Source organism: Phytophthora cinnamomi (assembly GCF_018691715.1).
Source record: "Phytophthora cinnamomi strain GKB4 chromosome Unknown Contig6, whole genome shotgun sequence".
NCBI lineage: Eukaryota > Oomycota > Peronosporomycetes > Peronosporales > Peronosporaceae > Phytophthora > Phytophthora cinnamomi.
This window is the reverse complement of record NW_027150939.1, coordinates 368,166-390,585: the sequence shown is the minus strand read 5'-3', so window position 1 is coordinate 390,585 and position 22,420 is coordinate 368,166. Positions and strand designations below refer to the sequence as shown.

Sequence of the window (22,420 nt, the reverse complement as noted above, 5' to 3'; positions counted from 1 at the left end):
GAACAGTCGGCACGTTAGATGTTACCCGTTCAGCCACACCGGATCTCCAGGGAGGGTACACATGGACGATTTCATTTCTTACGCTGAAAGGATCACTTCTTCAGCTGGGAAGCGATATCACCAACCTTGGTGAGACGCGTACCGATGGTGCGACTCCATCTATGGGAGTGCGCGTCACACGGATACGACCGGGGACTATCCAAGAAGTGCAAACGATTCAAACGACTACAACAAATGCAAATGTGCAATCGACGGCATCATTCCAGCTCCAGACGACCTTCGCGGGACAAACAACTATCACAGGACCAATCTTTGCCAACCCCATAGGCGACGGCACGTGCATGCCAACGCGACCTGAAATTCAGCAAATTGTTGTTACTACTGTGGACACGACGGCCACAGGTGGCGATGCAATTGTATCAGCACAGACAGCTATTCAGCTGATTTACACGAGTAATTCAGAGGGCGGGGCAATATCGAAAACTGGACCGATATATGTGGATAAAGCAGGCGATGGTGACTGCACGAAGGGCGCTACTGCGATAGCTACCGAGCTCAACAAACTCACTGGCATCGCCGGCCCTGTAGCCGTGAGCTCTAGTGCTTTTGTCGCTACTCACGCATGTACGTGGCAAGTGACTTTTACCAACCAGCCCGGTAACGTCGTTCAAATGAAAGCAATTGCCGCATCGAGCGGTGCGGGCCCTGCGACGACAGTCACTATTGGAGATGATACGATCTCGCTCACGACTATCCAGGATGGAACAATTAACATCATCAAAACGGAGCTAGAGCGTCTGACAAACGTCGCCCAAGTCACCGTCACTGCCATGTCCGGAGCGAAGCAGACTTGTACGTGGAGTGTCACTTTTGATGGCAACGCGGGCAACCTGCCGTTAATGACTGTCTCCACTGATAGTGGTGCCACATTTGCATCGGCTGGAACGGTGAGCGGCGACACTGTCACCGTCGCTGCACTCACTGATGGCACTTCTAGCGTGTTAGGCGGTGTTTTCGCGCTTGAGTTCGAGGGCCAGCGTACGGGTTACATGCCTTTCGACGCGAGTGCTGCCGTGTTGAAAACACAGCTTGAGATACTCTCTACGATCGGCAGCGTAGCTGTCACGAGGTCAAATGCAGATCCTAACAATGGTTATGCGTGGACTGTGTCCTTCTTGGATAATCTTGGCGATCTCCCGTCTTTTCAACCGGATGCACTCGCACTCACGGGTACAGCACCTGAGATCGATGTGACAGAAACTACCAGAGGTGTGCTACCTCCTTTCAACAGCAAGGATCCAGCTAATGGCCTCAGCTTCGATAGCCTTGTGGTGACCGACCTCAGTGACTTGTCTGTGACAGCTTACCACGTCGATGAAAACGTTCCATTCTACTTCCGAGTTTCGGCGATTAATGCCGCGGGGTTAGGACCCTCCTCTTTTTCGACACCACAATTTGCCGTGCCTACAGCGCAGGTTCCCAGTGCCCCGACCAATGTTTCTCTTACTGCTGTGGACGGAACTACAATCGCGGTGAGCTTAAGCTCCCCAGAGAATGATGGTGGGGCATCATTGGACTCCTACCGAGTCGAGTACGGTTCGAACCCCATCGTGGACGAGGTGCAACAGGTTCGCTTGGTCGTTCCAGTGACAAATGAAGTCCAAACCGTATCAACTACGACGGCTACTGTTGGGGAAGTCCAACTTGTGCGGTTGACAAGCACTTACACCAGCCCACCAATCAGCGAGGTCCAGCAGGTGAACTGCGACGCTGACAGCACCACAGGCACGTTTTCGTTTAACTTCATTGGGGAAACGACGGCTCCTATCCAGTCAAGTGAAACGTCAGTGGCAAATATCAAATCTGCGCTGGAGGAGCTGAACTCGATCACCACCGTATCTGTGGCATTCTATGGTGGGCAGACGACGGCGTGTAGTCCCTGCCTGGTTACGGGCTGCACGTCCGGGTTCATGGTTACTTTTTCAGCCGTAGTAGGCTATCAAGGTAACATGCCGATGCTCACAGCCAACACGTACGACCTTGAGGGCAACCGGCGGATTGATATCACCGAGGCTATTCAGGGGCAAGCACCTGTTAGCGGTACGTTCAAGCTAACCTACCTCAGAGGCAAGGACACAGATACCGTACCACTACAGTACAATGTTGGCGCAGCTACCATGCAAGCTGCCTTGGCCGCATTGGATGCCTCAATGAGTATTCTAGTGACAGACGGAACAAGCTCGTTACCACAAGCCAACATAAACAGTGGGGAGAGATTGTGGCGCGTCACCTTTCAGAACAGCGGGTATGTCCCCGCCATGCTTCTTCGACCGGCAAACAACCTTCTCCAGGGCAACGGGGCGGGCATTGTTGTGTACACGAAAGGTGCTACACCATTCCCTGGCGTTCCGGTGTCTGTAGGCGGTAATCGCGTCTCCGGTTGGTTCAAATTGACTTTAGGCGGGCACACGACCGATCAGATCGACCACGACACCTCCGATACGACAATGAAGAGCAAGCTAGAAGCCCTACCCAACATCGGTACGGTGGCGGTGACGCGTTCAGCACCTTCGTTGAAGAACGAATACTCGTGGACTGTCACCTTCACGTCAAATCCGGGCAGTTTCCCGATCGGCTCAGGCAATATCGACACTTTGGTCGCTGATTCGACTTTGCTGAAAGGGACGAGCAGTTTAGCGTCCGTGTCGGTGACTCAGCAGGGCTCTTTGTCTTTGGATGGCACGTTTCAGTTGGCGTATACCGCGGGTGTAGTAACCCAGATTACTACCAATTTGTCGCCGTACGACGTCGGCTCAGGGATCCAACAGGCACTGCAGACGCTACCTTCAATTGGTGGTGTAATTGTTACACGTCAGACTAACACGGACGGCTACTCGTGGTTTGTCACCTTTAGTGGATGCAGGCAAAACCCCGCAATTTGCAATATCGGTGACGTGAACTCACTATCTGGGGTGACCCCCACCAATCTGATCGGTGGGCTTGGAGTTTCGGTACCAACTGTTGTGGTCACGGAGGTTATCAAGGGTGTCGCGCCAGCAAGTACGATTCTCGTGACGGATTTATCAGGAGGAGATCCATTCCAAACGGTCATTTCAAGTCTAACGTACGGAACCAAGTACTTCACCCGTGTGTATTTCCACAACTCGGTGAGCTTTGGAGATCGCGCGCTGTCGGTACCGGAGTTTGTGACGACGAGAAATCTGCCACCTGGGGCACCTTGGCCTGTTACACTTGTATCGTCAACAGCTACGTCAATTACGGTGGCGTGGGACTCTCCAACGGTCAATGGTGGTGCAACCGTGAGCGGGTACGAACTGTGGATCTCAGAGTGGGCCGACTCGTCATACCGGAAGGTGTATGATCGCCCTAACGATGCAGTCGCACTTCAGACTACACTGCAGACTTCCGCGGACAACGTAATTGAATCGGGGCACCAGTATCTCTTCAAAGTCCGTGCGGTGAACTTCTGTTCGTCGGAGAACACCAACGCTGCGTGCTATGGAGCCTTCAGCGAGCCTGTCGAGTTCACCGTGCGAACCCCCGTGGTTCCCGACCCTCCAGCGTCTTTGACGCGAGACTCTCGCACTACGATCAATACCAATGCAGGGAATGACGGCATCGCTTACGTTAATTGGGAACCCCCTGGGGACAATGGTGGGTCACCCGTGACGAGCTACATGCTCTATATGGACGATGGAACGACTGGTTGGGCTCCACAAACATTGTTGGTGACGGACACGTATTCTCATCAGGTGAATGGGCTGACAGAGGGCAAAGTCTACCGCTTCTATGTGGTTGCAGTAAACTCTGTGGGGCCTTCTGGGCGAAGTCCAGTACTGGCGCTGGTACTAGCTAACGTGCCGTCGGCCCCCAGCGCTCCGACTATCACGGATGTGTCAGCGACTGCGATAAGTGTGGCGTGGCAACCGCCGTCCACTTGCACATCAACCCTCACTGGCTGCAATGGCACACCGTTGCTCGGTTACAGGCTTTGGCAGTTTGCAGGGGTGACAGCGAGCTACACTGCGTCGGGGTCTCCGGTCAACGTGGAGATTCAGCGCATACAGACGACGGTGACCAACCCGGTGCCCGAAATTCAATCCGTCACAGTGCTCGGCGCATCCGGCAAGTTCAAACTCTACGTGAATTCGCAGCCCACCCCACTTCTGTCGGTAACTGCGTCAGATCTCGATGTGCAGACTGCCTTGGCAACCTGCGGAGTCAATCCGACGAGTGTAACTCATATATCTCCGGCTACAGGGAGAACCTGGACAATCACGTTCGCGTTGACGGATGGCCCACTTGCTCCCATCGTGATCAACTCAGACCAGCTTACCAACACAGTCGCTGCCGTAGCATACACGACGTCGGTGACTCGAGTGCAGCCAGGAACCACAGCTCTCGGAGGGGACTTCACAGTGTCTTTCCGAGGATTCGAAACGGGACACCTTTCAGTGACTACGTCTGGTCCAGAGATGAAAAGGCAACTGGAGAACCTCCCTTCGATAGGCGTGGTGCAAGTGGCGCCTACAGTGGGGGCCAACAACGCTATGATATGGGATGTGACGTTCTTGACGGAGCTCGGCGACCTGCCTCTTATGAAGGTGACCAGCGGTCGGCTGACCGGCGGCAATCCTACCATCCAGGTGACTACTACTCAACAAGGAACGCCGGGGGGAGTTGTCTACGACGGATCAACCTCGCCTGAGATCTTATCTTTTACGTCGACAGACTTGGTGCCGGATACGTTGTACGCATTTGTGGTCATGGCCCTTAATGCTGCTGGAGATGGTTATAGCGGAGTCTCAACTCCTGCAGTTGCTGCATCTCCTGGAGCCTCCAGTAGCTACACCGAAGCTTATGGAGCTGCACTACTGCAAGGAATGGCTGGATTCGTGTACGAAGTGCAGAGCGTGAAGACAGTTAATTTGGCGACTAACACATTCACTTTGCAGTGGGGCTCTTCCGGGCAAACGTCTGCTATCAGTACGTCTAACACTGCCAGTGACCTTGAGGCTCTGCTTCCCGCCTCCATCCCAAGTCTAGGTGCTGTCCATGTCTCCCGAGCAGATCTCAATGGCGCTGACTGCGTGTGGTACGTGACATTCATTTCGATTGTTGGTGACGTTCCGATGTTGGTTGCTAGCGATACAATTCGCGTTGACGTCGAAGAGTTTGTCAAAGGCGAAGCAAATGAATTTATCATTGCGCCTCGGAAGGCCTCAGGCGATGTGGTGACGTACGCCACACTCCCTGCTAATTTTCAAGGGAAGGATCAATTCTGGACAGAATTATGGTCAACACCTCCCTCCATCATCGACGGCACACACGAATTGGTATCTGAGGGTGGTCTAGCGGTGTATAACCCAGTTGCTTACGAGATACAGACACTGACGTTCAACGGCGCAACAGGTACATTCCGCCTTAAAATGGACACCACAAGTTCTCGTCTCGGGGGTGTCGCCTCAACGAGTACTGCAGCAGTAGACGCTGCTGTACTGTCAGCTGCAACCGACGCAATGGCGGCTGATTTGATCAAGACCAACATCGAAACGCTCACCAATATCGAAAGCGTGTTGGTCTCGAGAGTAACCAACACTGGAGGCACATCATGGACATACTCAGTCACCTTCGTGGCCGATCTGTGCGATTTACCCCCATTGCAGCTTGTTGGTGACACAGCTTTCATGACTGCTTCCACACTTCTAACCACGACGCCTGTGATGTTCACGGAGTTTCAAAAGGGAGTGTGCGAGGTGCAGACTGTGACGACCTCAGCGAGTGTTGAATCCACTGCTGAGGTTCAATCCATTTCTACGTGGCTGGACGCCACGGGGGCCACGACTGCGTTGGGAGGGTCCTTCTCGCTAACATTTGCTGGGATGGGCAGTATTACTGTCCCATACAATACCGACGCCCCGACAATGGAAAACCTGCTTGAGTCGCTCAATGGGATCGATGATGTGACGGTGACGGTGAAGAGTACCAATTACGCAGCGCCAACACCGTCGACAGCGACAACTACCGGTTTGCAGACTTGGACTGTTACATTCAACGAGATCCTGGGCAGTGTGCCGGACATTACAGTGAATTTACCGACTGCTCTTACCGGAAGCTCCGCTACCGTCACCATTCAGGAAGTGACGCACATGGGATTGTCGTTAGGTGGCACTTTTGTGATGAATTTCATGGGCGGAACGACACACAACTTGCCGTTTGACATCGAAGACATGGAGTTAAAACAGGAACTGGAGGCTTCTCTGACCAACGTACGAGAGGTGGACGTTCGCAAGGAAGAGCGGTATAATGGCAACCGCTGGACTATTTCGTTCACCAAGAACTTAGGCGATCTACCGCTATTGGAAGCATATCCATTGGCGTACGAAATCCAGGAGATTATGACATTAGGAGGGTCTCCGACACCACTGGAAGGAACTTTCACTCTGGCATTTTTGAATGAGATCACGGCTCCGATCGCTTTCGACGCAAGTGACCAGGTCATGAAGTTAGCACTTCAGTCTTTGCCATCGGTGGGGTTGGTTGATGTCACACGTACAGACCAGCTTGATGCAGGAAATCGCTTCGCGTGGCAAGTGACTTTTAGATCTCAACTGGGCAACATCGGTAACCTGGTTGCTGACGCTTCTGGGCTCACGGGAAGCTTCCCAGCCGTTAGTGTGGTTGAATTGCAAGCAGGTAACATGCAGTCACTTACCGGCCAATTCCCGCAACTTGCAGTCTTCAAGAAGCAGAGTGGGCTACCAAGCTATACCGGTCGATACATTCCGTACGAATCGGCAGACAACTACACCGTATCAGTGCAGCAGCTTCTGTCGGGCGGTCTCCTTGCGCTTTACTTCGACAACTACTGGCTGCAGGATGAGCCCGTCATCATGCGAGTTGACCCCCAGCTGAACTTTGACTGGGGACAAAATGCCGTCACCATCTATGGCAGGGACTACATCAGCATTCGCTGGTTCGGTAAGGTCGCCGTACCGACCACTGATACCTACGTGTTTTATGTATCATCTAGCGAGGGTGTGCGAGTTTGGCTGAATCACCAGCTTCGTGTTGATACGTGGGAGGACGGCGAAGATGACGGAGGAACCCTCGAAAATTTTAATGAACCGCTGAAAGCAGGGACGTTTTACGATTTGCGCATCGAGTACCACGAAGCGACAGGAGCGGCTGCATTTAAACTCTCGTGGAGCTCATCGTATCTTCCAATTGCGCCAATTCCAAGTAACGCGCTGTTTCACGGCGAACACATCGCTGGTAGTCCGTTCTCGATATCTGTCACGCCTGGTGCAACGGATTTCCCGTACACGACGGCATTTGGTGACGGTCTCACGACTGCCACAGCGGGCGTAACGGCGTATTTTACCATCCAAGCCAAGGACCAAAATGACAACAACAAAACCATCGACGGGGACGCTTTTGATGTTGAAATTAAGGGTACGAGCACAGGCACAGCAGCTGGAGTTCAGCTGGCGCCGTTTGAAGAGTCACAGTACATCGGGCAAGGCCAGTATTTGGTCAGGTACTTGCCCTCTGTGAGCGGGACGTACACGGCATCAATACAAACAGTCAATGGCATCGACATTTACTGTGGTCTGGGCAAGCTTCACAAGTGCAGCCCGTTTGCCTTGACGGTACTCCCTGGTCCAGCCACACCTCACACAAGCCAGGCACTTGGTAACGCTGCTGCTACGACCTATGGAGTTATTGATGGTCTTATCGAAGCCGTAGCTGGGCTTGTATCGAACTTCACCATCCAAGCCCGCGACACGTACGCCAACGCTGCGGACGCCGATGATGTTTTCGAGACTAATATGGTTCTCCAAACAGACCGAAGTGTGCAGTACCGCAGCAATGTACTCATCCCGGGCCAACAGGGGCTCTATTCAGTGGAGTATTCTGTGCCACGTGCCGGTCTGTACGACATCCAGACGTATTTGAACGGCATCCCCATTCTCATGTGCCCAGGAGGCGGAGCATGCATAACGCTCAATTTTCCGGCGACACTTATGGTTGTACACAGCTTTCTTCATGGCCCGAGCTGTACGGTGGACGATACGGCTACTGGTGCATTGAGTTCTGCCACGAGTGGGCATCAAACAACATTTAATATCTATGCACGCGACACATTCGGAAACTTGCGCAAGGGGGATCGAACAACTCACTCGCTGACAACGGGAGACGGCAGGTCCGACGCTTTCCTTGTTACTTTCAGCGGCGAAGATGAGGTATTCCGCACGTCGAGTGCCGTGCAGACGCTTACGAGCATTGGCACGAACATCGTCGGATATTTCAAGCTTTCGTTCGGAAAATTCACGAAGCAGCTATGTCCTCTCTGCGTGACGACTCTAGCGGGAGATGTTCTGACAGTGACCACAAATCTCGTGGGGATTTTGCTTCAGGGGACGAAGTTTGCGGTACAGGAGTGCATCTTCACTGCCGCTAGCGTGACGACTTTATCGGTGACAGTTGTCACAAACCACGGCTGCGCTGCCTTCAGTTCAAACCAATTCGCGCTACAAGTTGCGGCGTCATCGACAGCAGCATCTGCGGCGCTGACCCCATTAATTCCGTATGATGTGAGTGCGTCGGGGTTGCGAGCAATACTTCAGGACCTTCATAATGGGGCACAAGTGGCAGTCACACGTGCAATAGTAGGCAGTTGCTACCAGTGGACCGTGACGTTCCTTTCGCATTTGCTGGAGTGGAGTGAAGCTCACCTCGCAGTGGAGTACACGTACGGATACACGCTAAGCTTGTACTCGAACCCCCTTCAGGTAGCTTACACAGCGGCTGCAGGTGTCTACCCTGTATGGTACATTCCTCACTACGCTGGTTCGTATTCTGTTGCAGTCACGACATGGGATGAAGCGATCCATGTCACAGGAAGCCCATTCACCGTTCTCGTAGGCGATGACGTTACCGACGGATCGAGTTCTTTATCAGCTACTGGTAACTGGCGTACTGAAAACTACAGTCTTGCTGCCCAGAACATGATGATTGAGGCAGGGAAGCCGCTATTTTTCCAAGTACAGCTGAAGGATACCCGTCGTCTTGAGCAGCAGGCGATCCGATTGCGAGCAGTGGTTTTAGCCCCGGTGCAGGAGGTGCAACGGGTGCTCGTGGTAGCTACTCCGTTTACATTGAGCTTTCGTGGATCTCCTGATACCAACCAGCTGACCACTAGCAGCTCGTTTGCAAACATCAAAGCTGCGCTGGAAGCTCTCAGCACTGTCTCGACTGGTGGCGTCACGGTGACGCCAGAAAATGCTGCTGACACATTCGCAACCGTGACTCATGCGTTTCTCGTCACCTTCACGAAGGCCCTGGGCAGTTTGCCGCTTATGATAAGTTCTAACGGAGGGGCAACAGTGACTCGCGTCACAAGTGGTGCTGTGTCTGTGCGACAGGAAATGCAAACTTTGAAGTGCACTTCTGCTGTCGCTCTCGCATTAGCCGGATCGTTTGCTGTGTCATTTCAAGGAAGTACAGCGGTGAACGTAGCTGCCACAACTACTCTGGCAGCACTGGCAGGAACACTTTCGACTCTGGTGGGATCGTCTGTGACTGTAATCGCAGAGGACGGTGTTCAAACAGCAGCTTGTGCCCAAACTACAACGTCACGGCTCTTCATTACGTTCACTCAACTGCTTGGAGATGTGCCACCGCTATTGTATTCAACGCCAGTTGGATCACAACTGACCGTGGCGGGTGAAGACGACACGGATAATACTGTGAGCGGTATCTATCCTGCCTGGGGAACTTTCAAGCTCTCGTTGCCCGGAAGTAGCGAGTCTACAGTAGCGCTACCGTTCAACGCGTTGGCTTCAGACGTAGATACCGCGCTAGAGGCTTTGTCACTAGTGGATCAAGTGACGGTGACTCGAGACTGGTTCGATATAACCACAGAGCCGGCTACGGCGAGACTGGTAACGCTCGTGCAGTGGACAGTAACTTTTGTGAGCCACTCAGGTACCCTGCCAGAGCTCGTGCCAGACTTTTCGGGGATTTTCATGCACGACGACGGTCAGCACACCCCTTTTGTGGAGAATGTAGAGTTGGTGCGGGGCTCGGTGGGTAACAATCGCTCAGTGACCACAAGTGACACTACAGTGACCATGACCACAACGTTGCAGTACCCAGGTGTGCAGGAAGTCCAGAAGCTTTTGTGTCGAGGGAGTCAACCTTTTACTCTTACGTATGGAGGAAGAAATGTTGTGATTCAACCGGACATGTCGCTCAGTGAGCTTGAAGCGAGTTTGAACTCCATTTCAGCTGGAGTTCAAGTCTACGCCATGTCGGAACAGGATGGATTGCGCCGTCCAGCAGCAGAGCTTTCAATGGCGGCAATGTTCACCCCAGTGTGCAGTGTAGCCACTCCTCGTAGGATTGACATTGTCTTCCAGACTCCACTGGATGTTCCGATGATTGCGTGGAATGTGACGAGTAATGACATCTACATCACCGAGGCGGTGAAGGGTGTCCTCCCAAGTGCGACGCCCATCGAGATCTCCAACACGGAGGTCCAAAACTTTTTTTGCCAAGTCAGCGCTGCAACAGCAGCCACCGCTTTGTTTGATCTTGTGTTTGCTGGCGAGCGAATCACTGTGGGCGCGAATACAGCACCGAGTGCACTTCAGACGCAGCTCAATGCTATGATGAGCATAACCCGGGCTGGTGGTGTAGTTGTCTCGAGTACCGCAACTCAAGTCTGCTCGACCACAACGCCGTTGACCGCAGTCACAGTTACTTTCAATAGCGTAGGCGATCAACCGTTAATTGCAGTATCTCAAGTACGCGACGGCATCCTGGTAGCGCAGATGAACGAGGCTACAAAAGGTCTGACGTCGCTCGTCTACGATGGTTCGCGAATGGGTTTGTTCAACGTGACTGCTACACCGATCATTAGCGGGACGTATGCTTTGGGTGTGACGGTAGTAAACCAAGCAACATTCTGCCCTCCAACTTTCCTGGTGCAGCCGACATTGGCGAGTGGAGCGACAAGTACGCACACAGCTCCACCTGTCGTTACGCAGGGGGTCACCGAGTGGTTTACGATTCAAGCCATCGACAGATTCAACAATCTCCTCGAGTCAAGCACCGAGTTGGGCCCAGATGCCTTTGTCGCACAGCTAACTGGTCCTCCTGTTGGAGATCCTCCCGCAGTTCAGGGAGAAGCGTACCCCGTCACGATTACTGAGCGTCAGCCAAACACTAACGGCATCTTCTCACTGAGTTTCCTGCCGCAACGGGTTGGACTGTACACGCTGTCACTTGTTCGACGACAGGCGGGCGGTCTCTGGGCTACGTACTTTGCCACAGCAGATTTTGCTGACCCGTACTTGAGCCGCCAAGACTCGATGGTATCGTTTAACTGGGGAGAAACATCCCCACTTGGTGATCCATTCCCCAACAAGAATTATTCGATTCGTTGGAAGGGCGAGCTTCGTGCTACTGTCTCTGGTGAACACACTTTTACGTTGCGGGCTGATAATGCCGTGGTGCTTATCGTGGATGGACAGGTGGTACTTGATCTGTTTGCTAATCCTATTGTGTCTTCAACCGTGTACAAGTTCGACTCGGTGGCCATTGATCTCGAAGAAGGAACATTCTACGACGTTGAGATCAGTTATCGCACCAAGGATGCACAGTCATTTGTGAAGCTCGAGTGGAGTTGCTTGGAAGCAGGCTTGACGCGCACAGTGGTGACTTCCGATTCACTGTTTACGTCCACAGCTCTGGTAAATGCGCCATTCACCATCCAGGCATATCCAGGAGTGATTAATGCCACCCAAGTGCGAAACTCGTTCGACGGTCTGATGACGACAAATCCAGGCAATAAGCCCATCGTGGTGGATGCACTGGACACGATGACGTTCCAGCTCGAAGCGCACGATACTTTTGGAAATCGTCGCTTCCAGAGCGGGGCCGATTCGTTTGAGGTGTCGATGATCGGTGTTGGTGGCTGGGCACTGAGCGGACGCATCAACGACGTTACTACCGGGTCTGCTATCCAACTGGACCCAACCTACATTTGCAAGGCTTGTGCGGTCAGCTTTGTAGTAAGCACGTGCACGCTCACCTTGAATGTCGACGTGGCAAGTCGTCTGGAAGCTGGAGTACGGTTTCGAGTAATTAGTGCCAATAGCGGTACATTGGCTCGCAGTCGCGACTGCTTCTTCGTTACCGAGAGCGTTGCGGGGCCTTACGATGCAGTAGCAGCAGCAGTCGCAGTCGTTGTTGCGTCAGCGAACGGTTGTGATCCTTTTTCAGGTTCACAGTTCGACATTTCAGCTATCGCTCCGACCGACTGGAACTACCTAGGAACTTGCTCCGTCGTGCAAAACTCAAGTGGCCTCACGTCTTGCAGCAGTGACTTTCCGCTGCAGCGTGGCGACCAAATTACTGTCGGTCGTGAAGTACATCTCGTGCACTACACGTCGGGGCTTTTTGACGCCATGGATGTTCCGCTCCAAGAACCTTATCGAGGAGCTACCAGTGATTTTGTCCCCGTTTTCAAGGCTGGTGCAACGACGGGTCGTCAGACGGTTGCAATGGTGCCGTACGTGAAAGGTTTGTATAGACTGAGCGTGCGATTACCAGCTATCAATGCAGTTCAGGCAGTCATTACGCAGGCGGATTCAGCACTCGGCGGTTCATTTTACTTATCCGTGGCCGGACAAACAACCACCGCGCTGAGCTACAACGTGCAGGCAGCTAACCTCGTGACGGCTCTGGGGGCTCTGTCGACTGTTGGAGTTGGGAACGTGGCCGCCTCGCTTTCCTGTGTCAGTGGAAGTGCCTCGCAAGGCTGTCGGTGGCTAGTTACGTTCAAACAGATTTCAGAGGCCGCGGCTCTAAGTCTGGCGGCTTCCTACACTGGTGTGCTGACAGGAAACAACGCTCAAGTGATTATCCGAACGCTCACAAGACCGCAAGCGGCACAAATGATTAATGGATTCCCGAAGAACATTCAAGTGAACCCGGGTACTATGAATCCGAGCGTGAGCACAGCGTACGGTCCTGGATTGTATGCTGCGACATCAGGCGTTCTGGCCTCGTTTTTCGTTCAAATGAAGGATACGCATGGGAACAACCAGGAAAGTGACAGCAACGCGCTGCAGGTCCAGATATTCCCATCTGGGACGACGTACTCGCCCACTCAAGTAGCACAGGTTTCGAGTGTTAACTACGTTTCGGAAGGCCTGTACAACATCTGGTACACGCCCGTGTTATCGGGACCTCATACAGTGGTTGTAACTGCGCAGACTGCGCCGGAAGTTCACCAGGTCTCGACCGCATTTGTGTCCCCAGGTACGAGCCGCGGCGGTACATTTGCACTGCGTTTGTTCGGTCAAACTACTGCCTCGTTGGTGTTTGAGGCCAATGCGTCAGATGTGCAGAGCGCGCTGCTGAGTTTGCCCGTATTTGCAGACGGTGCCCAGAATTCAACAGTGCAGACGACCGCTATTACTGTGACAAGAGCCCCCAACGCACAAAATGGATTTGATTACATGATCACGTACACTAGACTGCCACCGTACTTGGAACTGCAGCTGGTCCAAACCGTGAACAGTCTATACAGCGGCAACGGCGCTGGTGGCGCGACTATAACGGCTACAGTGCAGACTCCACAGTCCCGCGAACATATCAAAACTTCTGCGACGCAGGGCATACCTATCGTGAATGAACAGCAACTGGTGACTTTAACGTCGGCCGCTCAACTGACGGGCGGGTCTTTCCAGCTGCAGTTCGGCGCAGACGTGACCGACTTGATCCCATATAACGCACCAGCAGGTACACTTCAAACCTTGCTGAATCAGTTGCCGTCGATTGGGGCAAACGGTGTCAGCGTTAGTCAAGTGACAGCTACATCAACAGTACAGCAATGGACTGTCACGTTTGTAGGAGCAACGGCAGGAACTCCTCAGACTGCGTTCTGGAACTCTGCTTTGTACACACCAGGACGATTAGTGCGCCATGCGAGACTCGTTGGCAACGTTCCAGCGTTGGCGCCTGTACTGTCGAACACGCTCGTCGCCGGCGCCACCCCTGACGGTCAAGTGGCCGTCACCGTCCCTTTGAATGGGCTTAGCCCATTTGTCGCGATCGTTGCCCACGGTACACTCGTTCCAGCTAAATGCACTGCTGTGGATGGCAGTACCCCGTTCACACCGGGATCAATCAATACCGTTGGGCAGGATGGACTTCATTCAGGCAGATTTCACTCGCGATCGAGCTTCATCATTCAGGCGCGCGACATCAATGGGAATCTGCTGGATGGTACTGGTGGCGGGTTCACAGGATCTCCTCTGCAAGAGCTACAAATCGTGGAGACTAGTAGCAGTGCTGGACCGTCAACCAAACTCACGGGCACGTTTGCTTTGGCGCTGAATGGACTAAAGACGGTAGCCTTGCCGTGGAATGCGGGAATTCAGGTTGTTGAGGCTGCATTAGAAGCTCTGAGCACACTCAGTGGGTTTGTTACAGTCGATACACCCGACGTGCAAACGCAGGTGGCGACTGGAACTGTCGTAGCTACGAAAACATCAAATGTCCTGACGACGTCGACGAGCTTTTTAACTATTCCTGATTTCGTAGTAGGCGACTGGATCCGTGTAGGATCTCCCAGCGGACCTGTCTTCTCAATCACTGCAATTACGGCGACAACCATCACGTTATCTGGGATTTATCAAGGCGCATCGAGCAACGCGACTTATGTGTACAAGCAAAGCAACCCGGGTGCCGGCTACACGTACAGAATTCAGTTTGCTGACGAGCTAGGAGACTTGCCAGCACTCGTTGTTGACATTTCGCAGCTAAGTGGTACCTCCAAGGTGACAGCTTGCGACTATCTTCGAACTCAGCAACTTCAGAGCACTGCGGCATCACAAATCAGTGGCACGTTCTCACTTTCGTTCCGCGATAATGCGACGCCGATGTTACCTTGGAATGTGGGCGCGAGTGCACTGGAAACTGCGCTAGAAGCATTGGATGGGATCCACACAGCAAGTGTGAGTACTCCAGTTTCAGGATCAAACGGAGGATACACCTGGCAGATTACACTTGTGTCGACAGAAGCCGACGATGGCGACGACCTCGAATTGCTCTACGCAGAAGGCTATTTGCTTGTCGGAGACCAGGTGCGTATTCAAGTCACGCCAATGTGCCCAAGCACGACGACAAGAGAAAGTATTACAGTTCAATCTGTTAGCGGACGTGAAGGCCATTCGTTTGTTCCTGTACTTCGTGGCGCCTCCACTGTGGTGGCCGATGTCAGTTACCTTGGCGGCGCAACGTACCAAGCTATCTACGACACACCTCGAGAGGCGACCTATTCACTCGATGTTCGGTATGTCGCACCACGAGGGCTGTTGGGTAGCTACTTCGACAACCGCTGGCTATACGGCACACCGACGCTGGAGCGAGTCGACTCTCAGATTGATTTCTCGTGGCAGAACGACCGAATCACCCCGACAAGTCGAGAGCACGTGAGCGTGCGGTGGCAGGGGTACATCAAGCCTTCCTTCAGCGAGGATTATACATTTTTTGTTCAAGTTAACGATGGCGCTCGGCTCTGGATCGAGAACCAGCTTGTGATCGATCAGTATGAATACGACGTCGAGTCTTCTACAGCAGTGGAGTTCCCATCAAACACTTCTGTGAGCTTAGCAAAGGATCGGTTGACAGAGGTTACGTTAGAGTATCGCGAGAACGCGGGCTTGGCCTCCATCTCACTCCTGTGGCAGTCTTATACGCAGCCCAAAGGTGTGGTGCCGAGTACTCGACTCTTCCATCGCTCGGACGCGATCATGCAGAGTCCGTTTAGCGTCACAACGCACGGTTCAAAACCTTCTCCGCCTACGAACATCAGTTTGACTATCAGTGCCGTCGACGCACTTACAGTTTATTTTAACGCTCCAGATGATGATGGTGGTGCGCCTGTTATTCAGTACCAAGTCGAGTGGTGGACGTATGGAGCGTACGGCTCGCCTGAGGTGCAAGTCGTGAAAATCGCAACAACCAACACCGGAGGCACGTTTACGCTGACGCTCGGGACCCAAACCACTGGCCCACTGCCAGTTACCGCTCTGTATTCCGACGTGGAGGTGGCGCTCCAAGCGCTGGATGGAGCAGGAGATGTGACTGTGGTCTCAGCACAAAGCGCGAACTCTCGAGACTACACAATCACTTTCAACTCAATCGTTGGGACCGTGTCGAACATTACGGTCGGCGTCTCTCAGCTGGTGGGGACGCAAGCGTATATGGTGTGCTCTAAAGGAGCCGTCCAGCCTCTAGCGAATGGTATACAATGCACCGCAGGGGAAAGCACCACAAGCTCGGTGAGTCTATTTAGCTCTCCTTCCCAGTTCTCGCCTCCTGATGTACCAAAGCGTGGCGATCCCTACCAGTTCCTCATTTCGGGCCTTACACAAACTGCGGCAACCACTGCACCGAACGCACCTGGTGATGTGGGTGGCGCGAATGGGCCGGGTTTCTCTGTGAGAGTGCTGGCCAAAACCTCTGCGGGCTTTGGGCTTCCGAGCACGACGGCTTCGTTGAAGCCTATGGCTGTTCCTGCAGACCCGCAGAATGTCGAGTTGCGGCTGGTTGCTGGGTCATCTACCAGTCTCCGGATATGGTGGGATTCCCCAACAACGAATAACGCAGCTATCGTTACGTATTACGTTGTAGAGTGGTGGCGCCTTGATCAACCGGGTAGTACATCGAGTTCTGCCACTTTCAGTAGCTTCCGCGAAAGTCCCGCTTTCTTCCTTGCAGCGCACCCCGCGTCTGTAAGGTACAAGTACACAGTCGACACTCTTGTGGCTGGTGCCGCGTATGCTGTACAAGTTCGGGCTGAGAATGTCATGGGTGTTGGGCCGATTGGACAACCAGTGCCATCCTTCGAGGTACCACGCAGCAAAGCAGCTCCACTACCTGCTGGATCTGGCGGTGGCGTTGCTTTGAGTGTGAGACCTGCGTCTTCGTCCCTACCCACTTCGGCATCGTGCACCAGCTTGCTACTTTCATGGGTCAGTGTCGCTCCAGCAGACACTCACGGCGCTGCTGTGACGAACTACGTGGTCGACTGGTTTCAGCCGCAAAGTCCTGATACCTCGCCGTTCGAAGTTCAAATATTGCAGATTTTCGGGCAGGACGCAACGGATGTGGTCAAGGGCACGTTCCGAGTCCAGTATAGTGGGGCTTCTACAGAGCCGCTCCCTGTTGATGTCAGTGAGGCAGAACTGGAAGACAGCTTGGAAGGATTACCAGCTCTGCGCAGTGTGGAGGTGGAGCGAACAGCTTTTTCGTCTCGCGGAGGATATCAGTGGGCCGTGACGTTCCTGTCGGAAGCCCCAGCTGTGGTGGGTAAAATGCTGGCGATTGATTCTACGATGCTGACAGCAACGATTCTTACTGCCAACGTGGGAGCGCAACTCGCAGCTCCGGTCGGCAGTAATGCGATTACTGTGACTACTGTGCAAGGGTCGGCTATGGCGACGAGCACCGACCCTGCAGCAACGAGCGGAGCAGTCGATATGTATGTTTCCATCTCCCAACCTGGTGTTGTAGTAGGACTCTGGCGCGTAGTTGCAGTGTCGGTCACCGCAGGCACAGCAACATTAACGCTATCTGCCAATTTCCCCGGCGCGAGTGGAGGCTATCCCGCTCAGCTCGGGTGGACTGTTCCGGGAGTACTACCGAACGACTTCCACTCGAAGATTGTACCAGCCACTGCGTTGAATGTTACAGACCTGACGTATTCGCTGGTTCTCGATACACTACCCCCCGGTACGACGTATTCGGCGCGCGTGAGCGCGTGTAACTCCCTTGGATGCAACGCCCCGACAATGGCGACCCCGTTGACGTTGGCCCCACCAAAGCAGAAACCTGCACCACCTCGTGAAGTTGCTCTCTTTAGCGACAGTGCGTCTACTCTTCGTGTGCGTTGGCGACATCCGTCGAGCGATGGTGGAGATGTCATCACGCACTATCGTATTGAATGGGACAAGCAGCCTACGTTTGACTCGGGAGATGACACCACTGGAGAATCTTCCTTTGGCAGCTCTCTCGGCTACGAGCGAAAACCGGTAGTAAACCCTGGTGTTGACTGTCTGCTCACTCCGTGTGAATCTGTCGTCGGGACGCTTGAGCGTGGTACACCCTATTACGTGCGCGTCTACGCTTACAACTCGTTTGGCTACTCGCTGGAAGCTGGTTATCCAGTCATGCCCGGATTTGGGGTGCCCAAAACGCAGTCCGACCCTCCTGCTTACGTGCTAGTTGGGCCAGTTGAACCTTCGGTGGGCCGGGGACTTGCCGTGACGTTCAACACGTCGAGCGACAGCTTCGACGACGGAGGAGCAGATGTCACGCAGTACCAGATCGAATGGGACGCTATGGATCTGGACGCTGTGATCCCGGGCGTGTTAGATGGTATTTCGAACGGGTTGACTGCAGCAGCGATCTCAACTAATGTGATTAGTCAAGTGTTGTTTGCTGAGTACACGACACAACTGCTGCTGCTTTCTGCAACAGCCTACAACGTCCTCGGGTCTTTTCGCTTATCATTCCTGGATTCTGTTACGCCCAGTTTGCCGTGGGATGTCTCGTCAGACGCTCTGACTGATGCACTCGAGACGCTACCGACCATAGGCCAAGTGGAAGTGCGTCGGGTTGCTGCTGGGTTTGGCTTCGCGTGGTTTGTGACATTCCTGACTGCACCTTTCCGAGCAGATACATCCATTGGTGGTGGAATATTTGGCAGTGTTCCTCTTCTCAAAGTTTCGGTTGACAGCAGTCAGCTACTCTCGCAGTTTAGTACGTCGCAAGTGGCCACAACATCAACGTCGCTGACCGGTACGGGAGCCACACTCGCGTCTGCGACTGTCATACAAGCTTTCAATGGGTTTGAACAACAAGTTGTGCAAGTGTCCACTACTGTGGGAACTCTTGGTGGCTTCTTCCGGCTGGTGTACGACCAACAGCAGACAGATATACTGCCAGCAAATGCCACCGCTGCGGCAGTAAAGCAGGCCCTTGTGCAGATCAATGACGCTGACGACTTTGTCGGGGACATCGACGTGTACAAGCGCCAAAGTTCTACCCCCGTGGGGTTTGTCTACACGATCGTGTACAAATCACGTCTGGGACCAAACTTGCCGCTTGTGAATTGCATCGGCATCGACCTCACAAGCTCTGTCACAACCGCGACGACTTCGTGCAATACCGCTCGTGCTCAAAGCGGCGGACTACCTGCCATGAACAGCGATTTGTACGGTGTTGCTGTTGTGGATACGACAGACCTAACTATTGATGATGACGGAATTGCTATCTACGACGTATTAGGACTACAGCCTGGTGTCGGATACCATGTTCGTGTTTCAGCATGGAATGGAGTGGGGAACGTTTTTGGGGAGACTCGTGCTTCTACCCCAGCTCGTTATATGGTGCAAATCCCCTCGGACGCTCCTCGAAACGTGGACATTGAACCTCAGTCAGCCAACACATTATTGGTATCGTGGACTCAGCCGCTTAGCACAGGAGGTTCTCCTATCTCGAATTACACCGTTCAATTCGCTGCACGCCGAGGTGTCGCTGAGCAGCAACTCATCAAGGTAGATAGTTCTTTGGGCGATTTATCCCAGCGACGACTAAAACTGACACTTCAAGTGGGTGACCAAACCGGGTTTGCACTAGTGCTCGGAAACTCGTCAAGTGATGACCTACGCAATGCTCTCTCTTCGGCGCTGAATATCCCAGGAGTGATTGCTAGCGTGAGTCGTAACAGCGTCGGCATATTTGATGGTTACGGCTACGAGTGGGTTGTCACGTTTAGTGACTCGATCGGCGACGTGCCTCTTATTGCAATCGGTGAACAGACGTACGATAGTTCATATAACTCTCCTGAGTTCGTTTCAGCTGTAGCACTGAGCGTGACCGAGCTGGTGCAAGGAAGTGTTGATGGCAGCAGCATGACCCCAGCTTCTATCACCACTGTTACTGTGGTACCGCAAAATGAGGTCCAGCGCATTTTTATCTACACTGGATCACCCGTGGATCTAGGTGGATCAGTTTTGCTGAGCGTTGGCGGGGAATCAACTCCAGCGATTTTGACCAGCGCTACAGCGGATGATGTGCGCGTCGCTCTTGAGGGGCTATCAACTGTCGGCGAAGTGCTGGTGACGGTGACTGGAGAAATTACTGAACGCTTGACCTATCCAGCAGTGCGATACGGAGTGTACTGGGATGTGACGTTCGTTAGCTCAACGGATGATTTGCCTCTGCTGGCTGTGAGTACCGACTCGACTCTTACGTTTACTCCTAGTGCATGTGGTGGATCTTTATGGGGTATAACGCCGTGCGTAGAAGTACACGAGCTCTTACAGGGTGGACTACCTACGCAGACCACACTGAGTCAGCTCAGTAACACCACAAACTACATAGTACGCATTGCGGCATCCAACGACATGTTTACAAGCGAATTCGTGACGGCACCTGGATCTGTGCAGCCGGTTGCAAGGACACCGTTAGAAATCCAAAGTGCTCTAGTAGCACCTCTATCGGCTACCACGCTTGGTGTTTCCTGGCAGGCGCCGCTTTTCGACGGAGGAGCTCGTGTGGTGCACTACGAGATTCAATGGGACGTTAGCGCGAGTTTCGATCTCCAAAGTATTTTCGCAGGTTCGGATGTCGTGTTGGCCACCGATGGAAACATGTCATTTGCCTATACGATCACGGGGTTGAGTTCGACCATGGATTATTTCGTTTCTGTTGTGGCTTATAACGCGCGCGGCTACGGCGTTCCAGTAACAGCTCAACCGGTGGATGCCCATGAACGCGTTACACACATTACAGTCCAGGACACTACGCTAATTGAGTCGACACTTGCCGCAGAAACTTTCACGCTGGCCTTTGCGAACTACCCTACACAGACAACCGCGTCGATCGCAGTTCTTGCAAGTGCATTGGAGATGCAGAGCGCGTTGCAGCATCTTCCAGTTGTTGGCGTATTGTCAGTAAAGCGGTCCGACTATTCGAAGGGGCCAACCGCTACCCCGTACGACCAAAGCGGTGTGAATACGCTCAACGATTTCGTGGTGGTGTGGAGTATCACCTTTCGCACGGCATCAGTCGATGGAATACACGCCAGTCAACTTGGTGCGCTTACACCGACACACACTGGACCAAGTACACTAACCGTTCTAGATGTGGTGACACCAATTGAAGACGGGTCGTTGTCAATTCGTCCGCGAGCCGTACCTGCTACGGGTCCGCGAGACCTACGCGTTTCGATCGTAGATATTGCGTCATTAGGTGTGAGCTGGTTGCCATCTCTGGCACCTTCGGCTTCAAAGTATCTTGTGGAGTGGAGTTCAACACCTGATTTTGCGTCTTGTCGAGCGGGATCCATCAGCAGTGGAGGTACGAGGACTAACTACGCCACTGCTGCAGCTAACTCGCAAGTCGTTGCTGCGTCCACTATAGGCGCGGATGGCCGGGTGGCGTACACGATTGGCAGTTTGCCTGCTAGTACGCAGCAATATGTGCGGGTGTCAGCTTACAATGGCAACTACGGCTCCCCGGTGCTCGGACAAATCTTGACAGTGAGTACGCCTGCAACGTCAGAGGATGTGGCTGTCGTATCTGTAGTAGCAGGCGTGAAGAGTGTGAGTCCGCGGGCTCTGCGTCCGTACCGCCCGACATCTGTGACGATGCAAGTGAGTTCTGTAGATCAGCCAACACTACTCGAAGTGAACTTCGTCCAGCCGACAAAGGACGCATTGGGGTTCACGGCTGGCAATGGCGGTGCTACAATCACATATTACCGTCTCAGTTGGTGGGAGGCCTCGGCTACTCCGAATGCTCAATCGGTGACTTCTTACGACGTGCGAATGGTAGATCCGACTGGAGCTGCGTTGACGTGCTGGTCGGCAGCGTGCATGTTCCGCCTAGGAGCTGAAGTGCAGTCCTTGTCGCTAACTACCCCTTCGACGGGGTCGTTCCGCCTTGTACTTTCGACGTCATCATTCACGCAGTCGGTTTGTGCTGGATGCTCGCTGACTTTTGCGGTTCCAGTCGGTAGCAGCGGCACTATTGTCTATGCTCCGGCTACCAATTTGCAGGCATTACTGGGAACGAACTCGCGTTTTATGGTTGACAAGCTCGGAGCTGGATGCATCTTCGAGGTGGCGGCAGTGAGTACGCTTCCGACCAATACGCTGCCAGTGTGGTTCATTTCAGCTGCAAGTGGCGCAACTGCTTGTCCACTTGCAACGGGCACATACACCGTTCATGTGGAGCCTATGACGGCGTGTATTCCAGCTTCGACGACCGCCGCGGCGTTGGCCACTGCGGTATCGGGCTTGGTAAATAA

General features: G+C 53.4%; 1 protein-coding gene across 1 annotated transcript in view; it reads left to right on the top strand.

The window, feature by feature from the left end:
• Positions 1-22,420, top strand: part of IUM83_07350 — a gene marked incomplete at both ends in the record, with an annotated part of 33,221 nt that overhangs the window by 2,520 nt on the left and 8,281 nt on the right. Inside the window, 2 exons of the mRNA XM_067931638.1 lie at positions 328-13,836; positions 14,344-20,336. Coding sequence (XP_067799017.1) covers positions 328-13,836; positions 14,344-20,336 — 19,502 coding nt within the window. The remainder of the gene's footprint in view (positions 1-327; positions 13,837-14,343; positions 20,337-22,420) is intronic.